The sequence below is a fragment of the Callithrix jacchus genome, chromosome 4, assembly GCF_049354715.1.
Source record: "Callithrix jacchus isolate 240 chromosome 4, calJac240_pri, whole genome shotgun sequence".
NCBI lineage: Eukaryota > Metazoa > Chordata > Mammalia > Primates > Cebidae > Callithrix > Callithrix jacchus.
In genome coordinates, this window is record NC_133505.1 from 129,541,372 (window position 1) to 129,559,334 (window position 17,963).

At 37.6% G+C, this 17,963-nt stretch overlaps 1 protein-coding gene across 1 annotated transcript in view; it reads left to right on the forward strand.

Annotated features, from left to right (window-relative positions):
* CLVS2 (clavesin 2) overlaps positions 1 to 17,963 on the forward strand; it is a 78,405-nt gene that overhangs the window by 11,076 nt on the left and 49,366 nt on the right. Inside the window, exon 3 of the mRNA XM_002746923.6 lies at positions 3,859 to 4,033. Within this exon, the coding sequence (XP_002746969.1) occupies positions 3,859 to 4,033 (175 nt within the window). The remainder of the gene's footprint in view (positions 1 to 3,858; positions 4,034 to 17,963) is intronic.

Sequence of the window (17,963 nt, forward strand, 5' to 3'; positions counted from 1 at the left end):
CCATTTTTTTTTTGGTATTTGTTAATACCTGTGAGTTTTACGTTAAAAAAGACTTATAAGTTACATAAATGTGCCCAAATAATTAATTCATGAATATATATCCTACTCTGCAAGAAAGACTGATTTCATAACTGAAAAATTTCAAGAGGGATTAGATGTTTTCCTTCTGGTTGCACAGGTAGTACATAGCTGCTGTGGGTATCAAAGTCTTCCCCATATGTTGTCTGTGTGTTCCAGCAGTTTTGATTCTTTTCAAGAGCAGTGGTCTACATAATCCGGTGTCAGTTGTAAAATTTCTAATCTGTGTCATGATTTCTTCTTACTACATGCTACACAGCATTCTTTTCACAAATTCAAATTTTGCTTGATGCTATTTTGGGAAGTACAATCAGGAGTCAAGAGCTAAAATAATGTGCTAGTTTTGATTTATGGCTTTCTTTCAGCATACAGAGAATAATAGCAATGGTGGAACTCACGCAATTTCACTGTAAATCCCAAACATGACCATGTAGAATATTTCATTGTAGTGATCTCTAATTTGTATATTGTAACAGTTAAAATAATTTTAAAAAGGAGAGTATGGCAGGAGTCCTGAAGAGATAAAATTAATAGATGCTGCATTTCTTTGGAAGATACTTTACAGATTTTGGCAAGATCCTGTTTAGTACTGTTCTGCTGAGGAATAGCCTGCTGAACTGCTAATGATAATAATGTGACATGTTTGTCAATAGAGGACTGGAGTTAAGTCAAGAGTGGTTTTGACCTGCCCATTGAATGCAGTTAGCTAGTACATTTTTATGTTTCTTTTTCTAAACTTCTACATTAATATGACTTATATAAAATCGTTTGATTCTCTTCTTGCAGCCAGATACTGAATTCAAAAAAGGTGGTTAGACTTAACTTTGAAAAATTTGCAAATGTACTTTTCTTTATTGCTGTTTTGGGATTTGCCTTATATTATTTCCATTGGGATAATGATATAAGTGTAAACATTTATGTTGATTTTGACACAGTTTAGCGGAATCATACTTCAGGTGTGTTATTTAAAACACCTTCCCTCTTGTTTTCAGTCCTTACTGGTACTTTGATTAATCTTTACTATATACAATGTCTCATCCTTCCAAAGCTGATTTCAAATTCAAATTTTATTTAATAGCATTTTGGTATTAATGCTATTTGATTTCTTATGGATAACATAAGAATGGCGAACCTCATAAAGAGGGAAACCTTTGAAGTTGGACTTTTCAAATTCTTGATTTTCTTTACCACGATATAATTATGAATTTCAGAAAGTAGAACTTTTTTTTTTTGTAGGGGTCTGAATTTCAACGAGAAATGCAGTCTTCGTGTTTCAACTTTCCAGTGTGTGTGTTTATAAGTTTCAATATCTAACGGTGTGTCAGGCCATTATGTTTAAAATGGAGGTAGGCCAGCCATAAAGTGACTTTTAAAGGTGTTCAGCCACATATATTTCAGAGATTTAATAACAAGTACATAGTAGAGCTCTATAAAAAGTTTTATTATTTTATATATTTAGGTAGTTTCTTGGATGCCATATCCCTAGGCCTTTCGGCTCTTGCCTTTTATAATAGTAATAGGCTATACTAAAGATGATCATTTCTGATTTGTACTCTGCCTAGTACACTATATGGATACCATTGTAACAAAAAGTATGCTACGTGTGTATTACAACCAACATTTACTGAACACCTGCTTATACCTAGTGTTGTGCAAAGTTGTACAAATATTTTCACCTGAGTCATCTCTTTGATGACTCTCTGGCACTGGCCTCAATCCTCCCTCAACCACAGCCAGTAAGATAGTTAGAATACCGTGAGATAGGGATAGTTAACTGATCCACAGAATTATAAATCAGTGACATATCTAAGACCATATGGCTAATGAGGCACAGGGCAGAGATTGCATCTTGAAGTCTTCTGACACCATCCCCTGTGCTTGATTAATGCTAGGGTTCTAAACAAGATTATCTTCCAAACTGCTGATTTTACAGATGAAGAAATTAGGTCCTAAAATGATGAGAAATTGCCCGAAGTTCTAATGTTAATTTTTCTTTCCTTTCTGACTACTATGCTTTCTCCTAGCACCTCCAAGTGGTTTTAGAAGTAAAAATAGACCTCCTCCCTCGTATATCTTCACTGTATCATACTGTCTTCCTAATGAGCCCATCATTTCCACTAAATGGGAATGATTTCTACTTCTAATCCACTCTCCTCCCCATCCTACCTCTTCCCTGAGGTCCAGATGTTTTTCTCTACCTTTTCCTGAAATCTCCCCTGAATGTCTCAGGGGAAAAAACTTAAAATGCATTGAAATTGTTAACTTCATGACTTTCTTCCATAAATTTTCTGACTCCTCTTAAAGTACTGGTGTTTCTATGAATTCCCTTTTTAGAATAATTATCTGATATTTCTCTCTGCTCTGACTGCATTACCTCCTTCTCTTCCTTGGACTTAGGTTGTATATGCTTTTGATTCTAGAATTTTCAGTTTTGAGTCCTCTCCTGAGTTTAGGATCCATGTTTTTTCAGAAGCTTGCTTGATTGATCTCTCTGGGTATACTACATATTTCTCAAATACAATAAGTTCTATTCAAAACTTGTATTTTCAACCATTTCCAACAGTCTCTCATGTTTGCAGTATTGATATTGATTAAAAATTTTCCATGTATTCAGGCTCCAAAGCTAAAATATTTGTGTGACTCTTTACTCTTCCCTAATCTCAGTTCTCACGTTGTCATGGTATAATAAGATTGTCTAAAATGCCACTCAAATTTGGCTTCTTATTTTTGTTATTGGTTCCATTCCCTTCATTGAAGCAACGTCTTAATCTCCAACCAGTGTCTTTCTACTGCAGTCAAGTCCCTTTTACAGGAATATAAAGAGCATTTATTATGCTACTGGAATGTTGCAGTACTGTACTAAGGTTAAAAGCAGAAAACAAAACAAAACAAAAACCCAACCCTCGAATTTGGATGGCTTGTATTATAGTAGGTAAATTTCCATGACTTTAACCCCACCTTTTTTTTTTTTTTGATACGGGGTTTCACTCTTGTTAACCAGGCTGGAGTGCAATGGCACGATCTCGGCTCACCGCAACCTCCGCCTCCTGGGTTCAGGCAATTCTCCTGCCTCAGCGTCCTGAGTAGCTGGGATTACAGGCACACGTCACCATGCCCAGCTAATTTTTTGTATTTTTAGTAGAGACGGGGTTTCACCATGTTGACCAAGATGGTCTCAATCTCTTGACCTCGTGATCCACCCGCCTCAGCCTCCCAAAGTGCTGGGATTACAGGTGTGAGCCACCACGCCAGGCCCTCCACTTTTAATTGTATTTATCCCTCTCTCTTTATATCCCTTCCACCTTTCCTTTTCTTTACAAACTCAATACAATTAATTTGAATTGAGTAACTTTTATCCATAGCTATCATGTACAGTGTTCTCATTTATTGATACTCACTCAAATCTCATTCTTGGTTTTTTCAAATATGAAGATATAAAATGTCAGTATTACTCGGGCATTATTGAACCACTCAAATAGTGTGATGCCTAGTTTTGGGTTAGTTGAATGAGATTTCAGAAAATCAGAAGAAGGCCTAGAGGTTAATTACATGATTATAAAATAAGAGAAAGCATTGCCATTTGGGCGGAGTACATGTTAAATTTGATTATGTTCCTCGAGTACATATAAATTAAACCTGTGCCTAAAATAGGTTTTTAAAATTATTTCCTTAAGATTCTGAAGGTATTTTAAAGTGAATTTTTAGTGTGCTAGAAAATGTTTTATAGCTTCTTATAAAAGTGGTTGTCAGACCTAATTAGTACTTTTCTGTTGTGGATAGGTACACGCTGGTGGATATATTGCGTGCCATCTTACTTTCTTTAGAAGCCATGATTGAAGATCCTGAGCTTCAAGTGAATGGGTTTGTTTTGATCATAGACTGGAGTAACTTCACTTTCAAGCAAGCCTCTAAACTCACACCAAGTATGCTGCGATTAGCTATTGAAGGCCTACAGGTAGGATATGAAAATTGCCTACTTCCTTGGACTCTTGTGTTTGACTTCTCTTGTCTAATACATTAGAATGACAAGATGTCTTACTTACAGAATAACAAAAACAAAAAAAAATTGTGGTTGTTGAGCACAAACATTAAAATACTAACTGAACAAAGGATTATAGAAGAAACACTGAAGGATGAGAGTTTGTGACACTAGTACAGTACTCACTTTCTAAACATAAATACGGGTAATAAACTGAGATTTTTAATCTTGAAAATCAGAACAAGCAGCATTTTTTAGATTGTGATGATTAGCCATTTAGGCTTGTTTTTTGTTTCTCTTTTCTATGTATATTAATTCGCTAAATATTTGCTTCATTATTTCATTTAACCTGGTGAATTTGGGATCTGATCAGCAGTAAGTTCAGCTATTGGAAAGTTGACCAATATGTTTTTGGTCTCTAAGATACAAAGACCATCTTTCTGAAAATTTCTTTAGACTTCACGGGGTTTTTGTGTGTGTGTGTGAGTGGGAGGGACCGTCACATGGAATTTATATAGGAATAGTGCTTCTTCCAGTGAATAATATTTAACTACGTGGGAATTAGAAGATGGGAAATATATTATTATTTAGGGTCTGTCATAAATCTGCTTTTGTCAAGTTGTTTTTAACTTCCAGAAGTCCTTCTATTCTCTCTCTTTGCTTTATGTTACTTTGCATATAATACTTATGGAATCAATTTTAAACTTGTAAAAATATTTGCAAGTTAATCCTTGAGTAATGCCATTCATTAGACCAGGGCATTAATGTTGAATAAGCACAAGTCATCTAGATATTTACTCATTAGTAATTTCTGACTGCATCTGTACATACCTAAATTGATGACAGCTGACCTCCTAAAAATGGGCCACTTTTCGGCTCTGCAGGAAGTTTCCTCGGTCCTGGAAATCTTTGATTTCTGCCTCTGGACTGAATAAGACACACTGATGTTTCTTCATCATATAGGTTTTTCCTGATGTAGGTTTCCTGACTTGCTCTTGGTGAGTCAGCCTTGCTCCTGTCTTATCCTAAACAATGTTTTTTGAAAACTCCACAGGAACAGTTAATACAGAATGGTAGAGAGCATAAGACAATACACGTTTGCAAATGTATGTGTCATATAGAATCCGTCCTAACTCTGCCCTATTTCCAGCAATGTATATGATGTTCTTCAATTTGGGAACAAGATTGGTTACCACCCACTGTGTTACCTTACACAGAATAGTAACCTAGCCTTTTAGAATTGTTATCCCTATTTAACCTGTGTCTTCTCTTTGCACTAGGGCTAGGCTAGGCCTTCAGTTCCATGAAGGACTGGAGAACTCATATTTTTTTCCCAAGAAATGAAAAAAAAAACATAAAAAATAGACTCAGTGTCTTGCTATTTTTCAACCTACTTTATGGAGTTATTTAATAATAATGTGATAAGTCATTGCAGGAGAACAAACTGACAACTCGGAGATGTTTGGGAGCTTCCTTGTTAGCCATAACCACTATCAGAAGTTTTTAAGTGACACATGTAAACACCACAGGAACTATACTTAGATTAAGCCTCTGTGCATCTGTCTAGAGAAGAAAATAATCCCCATCCCTGCATGGGCCTGTGCTGGCTGCACATTTGGAGCTGCCTTCTATCTGTTCCCCACAAATGTCTCAGTCTCTTTCTCCTTTTTCTCAGAACACAAGACAGAGTAAGCAGGATTGATTTTTCCTGATTCCTAATTAAGAAGCCATTTACAAGAAGAAAGCTCTTCCTGGGAATAAATTTGATATGTTGCTAACCTTTAAACTCATGTTTGTTTTCAGTTGAAATTGACTTTTTAATGCTATATAGTTACATCTATACCTATGTCTGTGTCTATATCTGCATCTGTGTCTACATATGTGTATCTAAAAACAATGGTAATTTTGAATAAGAATATAGAATTGCTAGAAATGTTCTGCTGTGACATGCATGATCTCATATTTAGTCTCATAGTGAAGTAACACTTTCTGACTTTTAAAATTAAGTTTCTATTTTACTTTGCATTTGCTATGTGAGAAATATTGTGTACCACTATATGTTTCATTCAGAATATAAACAAACATTTTTTCAAGATCAATATAGGACCACAAAATGTTTGAAGTAAAGATACACACACAGTTTTAGGTTGCTAAACACAGCCACCACCATACCAAGATCACCAGCTCCACAACAGTAATAAAGCCCTTCTCGTTAACCTAGTCAGGAAAATGAAGAAATGAGAAGATTTTAAATAAGTCAGTTAGAACGTATGCTATAATTCTGCTATCATGTCACTTTTATTTAGGCAAACATACAAAATACTATAGGGAATTGAACGAAAAATAAGAAAGGCTACTAATTTGGCAGCTAGAGAGAAAACTTATGTGCATTATAAATGGGATGCAACTCTGTTTTGAAGACTCCTTTTCTCTCTTCCTCTTGCTTGGCTATAACCTATCAATCCAAATCATGAACATACTTTTTTCTTAAGCAAAAGTACTTAAAGTGACCTGGCTAGAGATAGCACCCGATACCTTGTATAAAGATACAAGAACCACTAATACAAGTCCATACATAAATATAGTATGAGATGAATTAAGAGACAATGTGAAAGGGTAGAATAGAAAATGTTCTAGAGGCAGACAGATCAGGATGTGGATGGCAACCCTGCCACGCATCAAATACTTGGGCACTTGTTTGAATCTCTGTCTACTCATTTATACCAATTTTCAAGTTTTATCATATTGGAAATGACACATCTTGTACCTAGCAGGTAATAGGAATGACTGAAATAATTGATCTGGATCAGCTCGTTTTTTCAGGTGGCATATTTTTCTGGATGTGCACTGCCTTTCTCACAAGTCAGTGACTACATAAACCATGATGAATTAAAGTTGATTGACTTTGGGAATCTGAATATTATCATAGTATTCTTTTGGTGATCAGACTATAGATACACAGACTGTATTCTTATCTATAATTTTTCTGTAGTTAAATGGTATCCAGATATTTTTATGTTGGATGGCAAATAAAATACATTTTCATGTTAGAAGCAAAAAATGAGATTGTTTCACTTGGTGAAATTTAGTCTTTGTTCCTTTTGGAAGAACCTCCAGGCATAGCTGGGAAGGTGGGGATTATGGAGATATCCTTGGCTTTGAGAGTTGAGCAAAAGTTTGCCAAGTGGACAAAAACAGCAAGGGCATACTGATCAGAGCAACACTGGGGAAGTACTCTGAATAATCATGTGGTAGGGGGCTGAAAGTACACAGTGAATCTGTTTTGACATGGCTAGAATGAGAAGTGAATTGGAAAATAACCATAGGTGAGCCTGGAAAGGCAGGCTGAAATCTGGCTCTATGGCATAAAAGACTGCATGCTTTATGGTGTGGCTTGTGCTTTCCAAGTATAGGGAGGCTTGGGACAGAAAAGTGTCCTAATCACTTCTCTGCTTTGGAAAGATCCATTAGATCAAAGGAAAGAGAAGTTAGATCTGGAGAACCCCATACTAGCTTTAAAATATTTATAACAGTTTCATTTTATAAGACAGGAAATGAAACTTTAAGGAGACTAAGATGCTTAATCAAATTTTCTCAGCTGACCTCAAGGCTTGAGTTTTGGTTGTGTGACTCCAAAGGCCAATGTCTTTCATGAATTGTGTTTCCATTGTTTCCAGGCCTGTCTCTAAGAAACAGTAGATAGACTGAGATCAAAGTGACTTCTTCCACCAATACTCAAATTCTCACATATTAATATAGGTTAAATTTATTTATTGTAATGGACAGCGCAATTCCAACTAAAGAAGTCAAAAATGGCTGCCTGTGGCTTTGGGTCTATTTGACACCATGTGGCAGAACCATTTTCTTTTTCCAGTGAGCCATCTCCTTAAGTGACCATCAGCCTCCCAGTTCTCCAGGATAAAGCATGAAGGCCAAGAGGAAGCCACTTTGCCGATCACCAAAGATAACTTTTATTAATATAAAAATGAAGTAATAAATCATTTATAATACTGGTCCAAGGCAAGTTTGTATGCTTTCTCTGTGCAAAAATCTTCAAATGTTTTCAAATATAAAAGACAGCAACCATTTTTACTAACAAAATGTATTTCTTTGATAGTTAAGGCATAACATCAGATTTTTTTTTTGTGGAAATAAAGTATTCAGGGTGACAAAAAGAAAAAGGAAGAAAGCATTTAGCCTTCATTTGTCAGAAAAGAAAAAGAGAAAATTGTCTTGTTACTTACCAGAAGTTAATTGATTAGGGTAGTCATAGAAACAGGAAGTTTCTTAGAAAATCAATACAAGATTAAGTGAATGTGACTGGTAGACTAAGGTATCTGCCTGGGAAGCTAACTAAAACACAAATTGTTTAGAAATGCTTACAACAGTTTACACTAAATTTATGGTAAAGTTACGTGCATTTTTTTGTTTGGGGGGAGGGTTATTGTTGCTTTTTTTAAAAAAAATAAACCCCAAAACTCTTTATTAATGAGAAACTTGGATTCTTTTATAAATACTGAATCTCCCAATTTGTAGATTTTTTAAAAACTTGTTTTAGCCTTACCTCTGTTTTCTGTTGTCCTCAAGCCATATTTATCTGTTTTTCTCCCTTAGCTCTGCCCTCCTGGGTCTCCTGTGCTTTTGCCTTCACAATTCCACAGAAATCCCCGAATTCCATCTGCTAATAAGTACATAAGGTAGTCAAGACATGGCTTGCTGGCAAGGGGTTTGGCTGTAACAAGGGATTGAATAGCTCTTTGAATTGCTACATGAGACTCAGATGTAGGGCCATCACAAAATGCCTAAAATAGTGCCAGATATTGTAAGAGCCCCTAATAAGTGGGACTTGTGACAGAATAAAGAATATGGAATCAATTCACTTGCCCTTTCATTTGACTCAAGGGCCCAGTGTTACCAGCAGCCACCAATCTGCTAGCTCATGTGTAAGGCAAGAAGTGCTGCTGCTACACATTCTGGCTCTAAGCATTTGGAACCCATTCCTCCCTAGGAAATCTTGCCAAAAACAGAGGACATGCTAATGACTTGGAACATCACTGACCAAAGCTGGTGGGTGAGGAGCTCCCTTAGCTTCACTATAGAATTTGCTTCTTCAGTCCTCCAAGTCCTACCTATTTGTAATTTCTAACAGCTTTGAAATGGCATGTGTGCATGTGTGTATGTGTGTGTCTGTGTGCGCGTGTATGTGTGTGTGTGTGTGTAAGGTGGTTAAGGGAGAGTGTAGAAAAGAACTTAGTGAGATATTGACTAAATTAGGAATTCATAATAAAACAAAAGGAGTCTGTGTTTTACAACAGTGTTCTTTGCAGTGGTTGTTAAGCTGCCAATAGTTTTCAGGCTTAGAATGCTTTGGACAATAGCAGAAACCTTGTTTACAAGCTACCTTTTAAGCTTAAGGCAGCATTATGATGCATGGATGGGAGGCGGTTGAAGTGATGCCTATCTTTCTGAAAGTGAACACACAGACTCATGAACTGTATTCATTCAGGCAGCTCAGTGGTGGGAACATTTATTTCCACATTTTGTATGCACAGGCATAACCACATTGAGAAACAGTGACAAGGGCAGTGTGTAAAAAAAGTGACATTTTGTTCATCACATGCATAACTGGCTGAGATAAGTGTGTTTCCTTTTAGTTGTTACTTAACCTAAAACAAATGAGTGAAAACCCTAAGGTTGCCTTACTTAATGGTTTGAGAATGTAGTTTGGCTGAGACGTTTAGTTCTCAGAAGTAGGACGTTGTAATTCTTTCTTAAAGGCTGACAATAGTTAAAAGCTATATATATTATTCAGTTCAGAAAGCAGGCTAAGGATTATATAACCTTTGATAATGAATTAGATTAATTCTGTACATATACCTATGTATGCATGTATATATAATTGATGTATTTTTTGTGTTAAAATTGCTGTTCATTTCTTTTGATTAGTAGCTAAATCTGTTAGAAGTGTCTAGTTGAAGAAAGTGGGTGTCAACCTTGACAAAAAGTAAAATAGAGAAATGAGTTATTTAACATTCACTGAATTAAAAAGAATTATTAATTATCAATAAAATTTAATACTTCTACACCTTCAACCACTGACAATGTGACTTGTTATAATTTTGCTTCAAATAGTCAAATAATTGAAGTAATACAAGGGAAAGAAGACAATAATGAGCTAATGACAAATGCATAAAAAGAAATTACCTATAATGAAAAACTGAACAAAGCATATGAACCACACTGCATTTCATTTTACTGGCTGTTTAGACATGTCCTGAACTGGAGAACAAAAAAGATGAGGGAATGCAGGCTCTCCCTTATGCTTTTCAGCAGCAGTCTAAATGCATCTTGATGTATTCTTCTTTCCCAGCAAAACCTCATTTTTTTTCTCTCTTCAGATCAAAACGGAAAAATGTGAACATCGATTTATCCTTTTAAAACACTAGTTTAGGACTCAATGGCATCAGGATTTTCTGTAGATACTGATAACATCGACATACTTATCTTCTTTCTTATTGCACTTTAAGTTCTGGGGTACATGTGTAGATCTTGCAGGATCGTTACATAGGTACACATATGCCATCGTGGTTTGCTGCCTCCATTCCCCCGTCACCTACATTGGGCATTTCTCCCAATGTTATCCCTCCCTAACCTCCCCACCCCTCACTGTCCCTCCCCTAGCTCCCCACTTTCCAAAAGACCCCAGTGTGTGATGTTCCCCTCCCTGTACCCATGTGTTCTCATTGTTCAACACCTGCCTATGAGTGAGAACATGTGGTGTTTGGTTTTCAGTTCTTGTTTCAGTTTGCTGAGAATCATAGTTTCCAGATTTGGCCACATCTTTGTACATAAACTCATCCTTTTTTATTGATGCATAGTATTCCATGGTGTATATGTGCTACATTTTCTTTATCCAGTCTATCATTGATGGACATTTGGGTTGGTTCCAGGTCTTTGCTATTGTAAATAGTGGTGCCACAATAAACATACGTGTGATGTGTCTTTATAATAGAACGATTTATAATCCTTTGGGTATATACTCAGTAATGGGATTGCTGGGTCAAATGAAATTTCTATTTCTAGATCCTTGACGAATTGCCACACTGTCTTCCACAGTGGTTGAACTAACTTACACTCCCACCAGCAGTGTAAAAGTGTTCCTATTTCTCCGCATCCTCTCCAGCATCTGTTGTCTCCAGATTTTTTTAATGATCGCCATTCTAACTGACGTGAGATGGTAACTTATTGTGGTTTTGATTTCCATTTCCCTAATGACCAGAGATGTTGAGCATTTTTTCATATGTTTGTTTGCCTCATAAATGTCTTCTTTTGAAAAGTATCTGTTCTTATCCTTCACCCACTTTTGAATGGGTTTGATTTTTTTTTCTTGTAAATCTGTTTTAGTTCTTTGTAGATTCTGGATATTAGCCCTTTGTCAGATGGGTAGATTGCAAAATGTTTTTCTCATTTTGTTGGTTGCTGGTTTACTCTATTGATTGTTTCTTTTGCTGTGAAGAACCTCTTAAGTTTAATTAGATCCCATTTGTCTATTTTGGCTTTTGTTGCCATTGCTTTTGGTGTTTTAGTCATGAAGTCCTTGCCTGTGCCTATGCCCTGAATGATATTGTCTAGTTTTTCTTCTAGGTTTTTTATGGTGTTAGGTCTTATGTTTAAGTCTTTAATCCATCTGGAGTTAATTTTAATGTAAGGTCTCAGGAAGGAGTCCAGTTTCAGCTTTCTGCACATGGCTAGCCAGTTTTCCCAACACCATCTATTAAACAGGGAACCTTTTCCCCATTGCTTGTTTTTGTCAGGTTTGTCAAAGATCAGAAAGTTGTAGATGTGTGGCATTACTTCTGAGGCCTCTGTTCTGTTCCATTGGTTTATGTCTCTGTTTTGGTACCAGTACCATGATGTTTTGATTACTGTAGCCTTGTAGTATAGTTTGAAGTCAGGTAGCATGATGCCTCCAGCTTTGTTCTTTTTGCTTAGGATTGTCTTGGCTATGCAGGCTCTTTTTTTGTATGGCCATTTTCACAATATTGATTCTTCCTAACCATGAGCATGAAATGTTTTTCCGTTTGTTTGTGTCCTCTCTTATTTCCTTGAGCAGTGGTTTGTAGTTCTTGAAGAGGTCCTTCACACCCTTTGTTAGTTGTATTCCTGGGTATTTTATACTCTTTGTAGCAATCGTGATCAGGAGTTCACTCTTGATTTGGCTCTCTGTTAGTCTGTTATTGGTGTATACGAACACTTGTGATTTCTGCACATTGATTTTGTATCCTGAGACTTTGCTGAAGTTGCTTATCAGTTTCAGGAGATTTTTTTGTATTGTTTGGAGTAATTTCAGAAGGAATGGTACCAGTTCCTCTTTGTACATCTGGTAGAATTTGGCCGTGAACCCATCTGGGCCTGGACTTTTTTGTTTGGTAGACTATTACTTGCTGCCTCAACTTCAGACCTTCTTATTGGTCTGTTCAGGGATTCAGCTTCTTCCTGGTTTAGTCTCGGGAGGGTATAAGTGTCCAGGAGTTTATCCATTTTTTCCCATATTTACTGATTTATGTCCATAGAATTGTTTGTAGTAATCTTTGATGGTAGTTTGTATTTCTGTGAAATTGGTCAAGATATCCTCTTTATCATTTTCTTTCTTTTTTCTTTATTTTATTGCATTTTAGGTTTTGGGGTACATGTGAAGAACATGCAAGATTGTTGCATAGGTACACACGTGGCAGTGATTTGCTGCCTTCCTCCCCATCACCTATATCTGGCATTTCTCCCCATGCTATCTCTCCCCAACTCCCCACCCCATGCTGTCCCTCCCCTTTTTTCCCCCAACAGACCCCAGTGCGTAGTGCTCCCCTCCCTGTGTCCATGTGTTCTCATTGTTCAACATCTGCCTATGAGTGAGAACATGTGGTGTTTGATTTTCTGCTATTGTGTCAGTTTGCTGAGAATGATCGTTTCCAGGTTCATCCATGTCCCTACAAAGGACACGAACTCATCGTTTTTGATGGCTGCATAATATTCCATGGTGTATATGTGCCACATTTCCCCTGTCCAGTCGATCATCAATGGGCATTTGGGTTGGTTCCAGGTCTTTGCTATTGTAAACAGTGCTGCAATGAACATTTGTGTGCATGTGTCCTCATAGTAGAATGATTTATAATCCTCTGGATATATGCCCAGTAATGGGATTGCTGAGTCAAATGGAATTTCTATTTTTAGGTCCTTGAGGAATCGCCACACTGTCTTCCACAATGGTTGAACTAATTTACACTCCCACCAACAGTATAAAAGTGTTCATATTTCTCCACATCCTCTCCAGCATCTGTTGTCTCCAGATTTTTTAATGATCGCCATTCTAACTGGCATGAGATGGTATCTCAATGTAGTTTTGATTTGCATTTCTCTAATGACCAGTGATGATGAGCATTTTTTCATGTTTGTTGGTCTCATGTATGTCTTCTTTTGTAAAGTGTCTGTTCATATCCTTTGCCCACTTTTGAATGGTCTTGTTTGTTTTTTTCTTGTAAATCTGTATCATTTTCTTTGTCTATTTGATTCTTCTCTCTTTTCTATTAGTCTGGCTAGTGGTCTGTCTATTTTGTTGATCTTTCCAAAAAACCAGTTTGATTTATTGATTTTATGAAGGGTTTTTTTTGGTCTCTATCTCCTTCAGTTCTGCTTTGATCTTAGTTATTTTTTGTCTTCTGCTAGCTTTTGAGTTTTTTTGATCTTGCTTCTCTAGCTCTTTCAATTTTGATGATAGTGTGTCAATTTTAGATCTTTCCTCACTTCTCATTTGGGCATTTATTGCTATAAATTTCCCTCTTGACACTGATTTAAATGTGTTCCAGAGATTCTGGCACATTGTGTCTTCATTCCCATTGCTTTTGAAGAACATCTTTATTTCTGCCTTCATTTCTATCCAGTCATCATTCAGGAGCAAGTTGTTCAGTTTCCATGAAGTTGTGCAGTGTTGAGTGAGTTTCTTAATCCTGAGTTCTAACTTGATTGCACTGTGGTCTGAGAGACTGTTTGTTAGGATTTCCATTCTTTTGCCTTTGCTGATGAGTAATTTACTTCCAATTACTTGGTCAATTTTAGAGTAAGTTTGATGTGGTGCTGAGAAGAATGTATATTCTGTGGCTGTGGGGTGGAGATTTCTGTAGATTTCCATTAGGTCCGCTTGGTCCAGATCTGAGTTCAAGTCCTGGATATCCTTGTTAATTTTTTTGTCTTGTTAATCTGTCTAATATTGACAGTGGAGTGTTAAAGTCTCTGACTATTATTGTGTGGGAGTCTAAGTCACTTTGTAGGTCAATAAGAGCTTGCTTTAGGTATCTGGGTGCTCCTGTATTGTGTGCATATATATTTAGGATTGTACCATTATGTAATGCCCGTCTTTGTCTCTTTTCATCTTTGTTGGTTTAAAGTTTGTTTTATCAGAGACTGTGATTGCAACCCCTGCTTTCTTTTTGCTCTCCCTTTACTTGGTAAATTTTCTTCCATCCCTTTATGCTGAGTCTATGTGTGTTTTTGCACATTAGATGGGTCTCCGGAATACAGCACACTGATGGATCTTGACTTTTTATCCAGTTTGCCAGTCTATGTCTTTTGATTGGTCCATTTAGGCTGTTTACATTTAACATTGATATTGTTATGTGTGAATTTGATCCTGCCATTTTGTTACTGGTTGGTTGTTTTGCCCATTAGTTGATGCAGTTTCTTCATTGCATTGTTGGTCTTTACTATTTGGTATATTTTTGCAGTGGCCAGTACTGGTTGTTCCTTTCCATGTTTAGTGCTTGTTTCAGGAGCCTTTGTAATGCAGGCTTGGTGGTGATGAAATCTCTTGGCAATTGCTTGTCTATAAAGGATTTTATTTCTCCTTCTCTTATGAAGCTTAGTTGGCTGGATATGAGATTCAGGTTGAAAATTTTTTTCTTTAAGGATGTTGAATATTGGCCCCCACTCTCTTCTGGCTTGTAGGGTTTCTGCCAAGTGATCCACTGTGAGTCTGATGGGCTTTCATTTGTGGGTGACCTGACGTATCTCTCTGGCTGCCCTTAGCACTTTTCCCTTCATTTCAACCCTGGTGAATCTGATGATTATGTTCCTTGGGGTTGCTCTTCTTGAGGAATACCTTTGTGATATTCTCCATATTTCCTGGATTTGAATGTTTGCCTGCCTTGCTAGGCTGGGGAAGTTATCCTGGATAATATCCTGAGGAGTGTTTTCCAGCTTGTATTCATTCTCCGTGTCACATTCAGGTACACCAATCAAGTATAGATTAGGTCTTTTCACATAATCCCATATTTCTTTGAGGCTTTGTTCATTTCTTTTCATTCTTTCTCTAATCTTGCCTTCTCATTTGATTTCATTGAGTTGATCTTCAGTCTCTGATATAATTTCTTCTGCTTGATTGATTTGGCTGTTGAAGCTTGTGCATGCTTCGTGAAGTTCTTGTGCTGTGTTTTTCAGCTCCATCAGGTCGTTTTTCTTCTTCTCTAAGCTGGTTATTCTAGTTAGCATTTAGTCTAACATTTTTTCAAAGTCTTTAGTTTCTTTGCATTGGGTTAGAACATGTTCCTTTAGCTTGTAGAAATTTGTTTTTACCCACCGTCTGAAGCCTGCTTCTGTCAATTCATCAAACTAATTCTCCATCCTGTTTTGTTCCCTTGCTGGTGAGGAGTTTTGATCCCTTGGAGGAGAGGCATTCTGGTCTTTGATGATTTCATCCTTTTTGCTCTGGTTTCTTCCCATCTTCATGGATTTATCTACCTTTTGTCTTTGAAGTTGGTGATTTCAGATGGGGTCTCTGAGTGGACATCCTTTCTGTTGATGTTGAAGCTATTTCTTCTTGTTTTTTAGTTTTCCTTCTAACAGGGCCCTCTGCTATGGGACTGCTGGAGTTCCACTCCAGACCTTGCTTGCCTGGGTATCACCCACGGGGGGTGCAGCCAGCAAGTATTGCTGCCTGATTGTTCCTCTGATAGCTTTGTCCCAGAAGAGTATCCACCAGTTGTCAGCCAGAGCTCTTCTGTATGTGACGTTTATTTTGGTTATACAGGGGTCAGAGAGTGGCCTGAGGAGGTAGTTTGCCCCTTGTCTGCCTGCAGGAGTGCTGCTGGCCTGCCATGGACTCAGTCCAGCTGCTTGTAAGCTTCCTCTGGCTTTTGTTAACCCAGGTAAGATCAGATATGGTGGGTGCACTTCCCTGCACTGAGGTCAGTTGTCCCAGGTCAAGCTCGAACTGATGTACTGGCTGTGAAACTCTCAAGCAAGAGGGCTTCAGTTTGCTGGTCTTTGTGGAGTGGGACCACCAAGCCATATCACCTGTCTCCCTTGCTTTCAGCTCCTCCTCTTTCTGGGGAGCAAGGAGTTCTGTCCTTCAGGTGCTCTCAGTGCTGGTCCAAAACATCCACCCAGATCTGTGCCAACAACCTGCAGTGCTGGCCAGAGTTGCCGCTCAGATCTGTGCTAATAACTCACGGCACTTTTCAGCCTGGTGGGGATCTCCTACTCTGTGGGTTGCAAAGGCAATGGGAGAAGTGCAGTATCTGAACTGGAGTACCAGCGGGGAAGAGACCCACATCCTCTGTCCACTTGCCCTTCGTGCCTTGGTTTGCCCTCCTTGGGCTACACCCACTGTCCAACCAGTCCCATTGAAATGAACCTGGTACCTTGGTTGGAAATGTGGAGATTGCTTGCCTTCTGCATCACTCTCACTGGGAACTGCACTCTGGAGCTGTTCCTATTTGGCCATCTTGGCAGAAATCCCTCCTTTTCTTGTAAATGTCTAGTCATTTCACTTTTATAAATTTTATCTTATGAACACTTCATTAAACTCTTTCAAAGTTTCAGTTTAAGGGGTTTTTTTCCTTTTCTTATATTTTAAAATTCTGGTACTATGTTGCCAGAATCTTAGAAGTGAGTGATTCTTCTCTCTTATCCATGAATAACATTCTTCTTCTATTCTCTTGATTGCTCTGAAAACTAAAAGACTCTTCATTCCATTCTTTATATTCTGAATAGCTTTTTTTTTTATAATGGGCTTGGTTTTATTCTCATCTGCATTTGGAGAAGCCACAATAAACTCACAAGAGGAATGCCTCCTTGGATTTATCCTGGGATACCATTTGATGCACAATTAAAAATAGTGTGTTTCTATGGCCTGAAGTCAACTGCATTCTTAACGACTTCAATTTGAGTTTTAAAATGTGGGTGAGTGTAAGGTGATTCCTTAATTTAATGATAGCTGCTCTAACAAACAAACCAAAATGTGTATGTTGACTCAACCATCCTTCCCATGAAGTCCAAGTGGTGGTCCTGCTGCTTTTGATTCGGTGGCCTGTATTCCTTCCACTTTCTTGCCCTGCCATCTTCTCCATATGATTTCCAAGGCCACTTTGCTCAATTTTATTCCTTTTCCCTGTAAGGAAGAAAGCAGAGAGAATCACATGTGATAGATTCCTATGGGTCAATCTGGATGTGTTGCACATTGTTGCCTTTTGCATTCTGCTGGCTAGAACTCAAACAAAGGGACAATCATTATGACAAGGGAGGCTGAGAAATTAAATACAACTTAGGAAGAGAAGGAATGGGTGGACACCTTGTACTCTCTTTCATAATGCTGATCCTCTAAAATAATTCTGGTGATTCTTCAGTTGGCTCTGTAAGGGGTGTTTTGCTTATGTGCTGTGAAAGGAAAAGTTGATAATCAGAAAGTGTTTCAAGGAACTTTAATTCCTGTGTTCAAGTACAAAGGAATAAATACATCATCCCTACAATTCATACTATGTACTGACTGTTATCTGTACCTGACTAGCTTTGCATAGGTAATGGGTCAAGCAATTTCTCTTTATTTTTGTTAGTATAGCTATATCTCTATAACAAATGC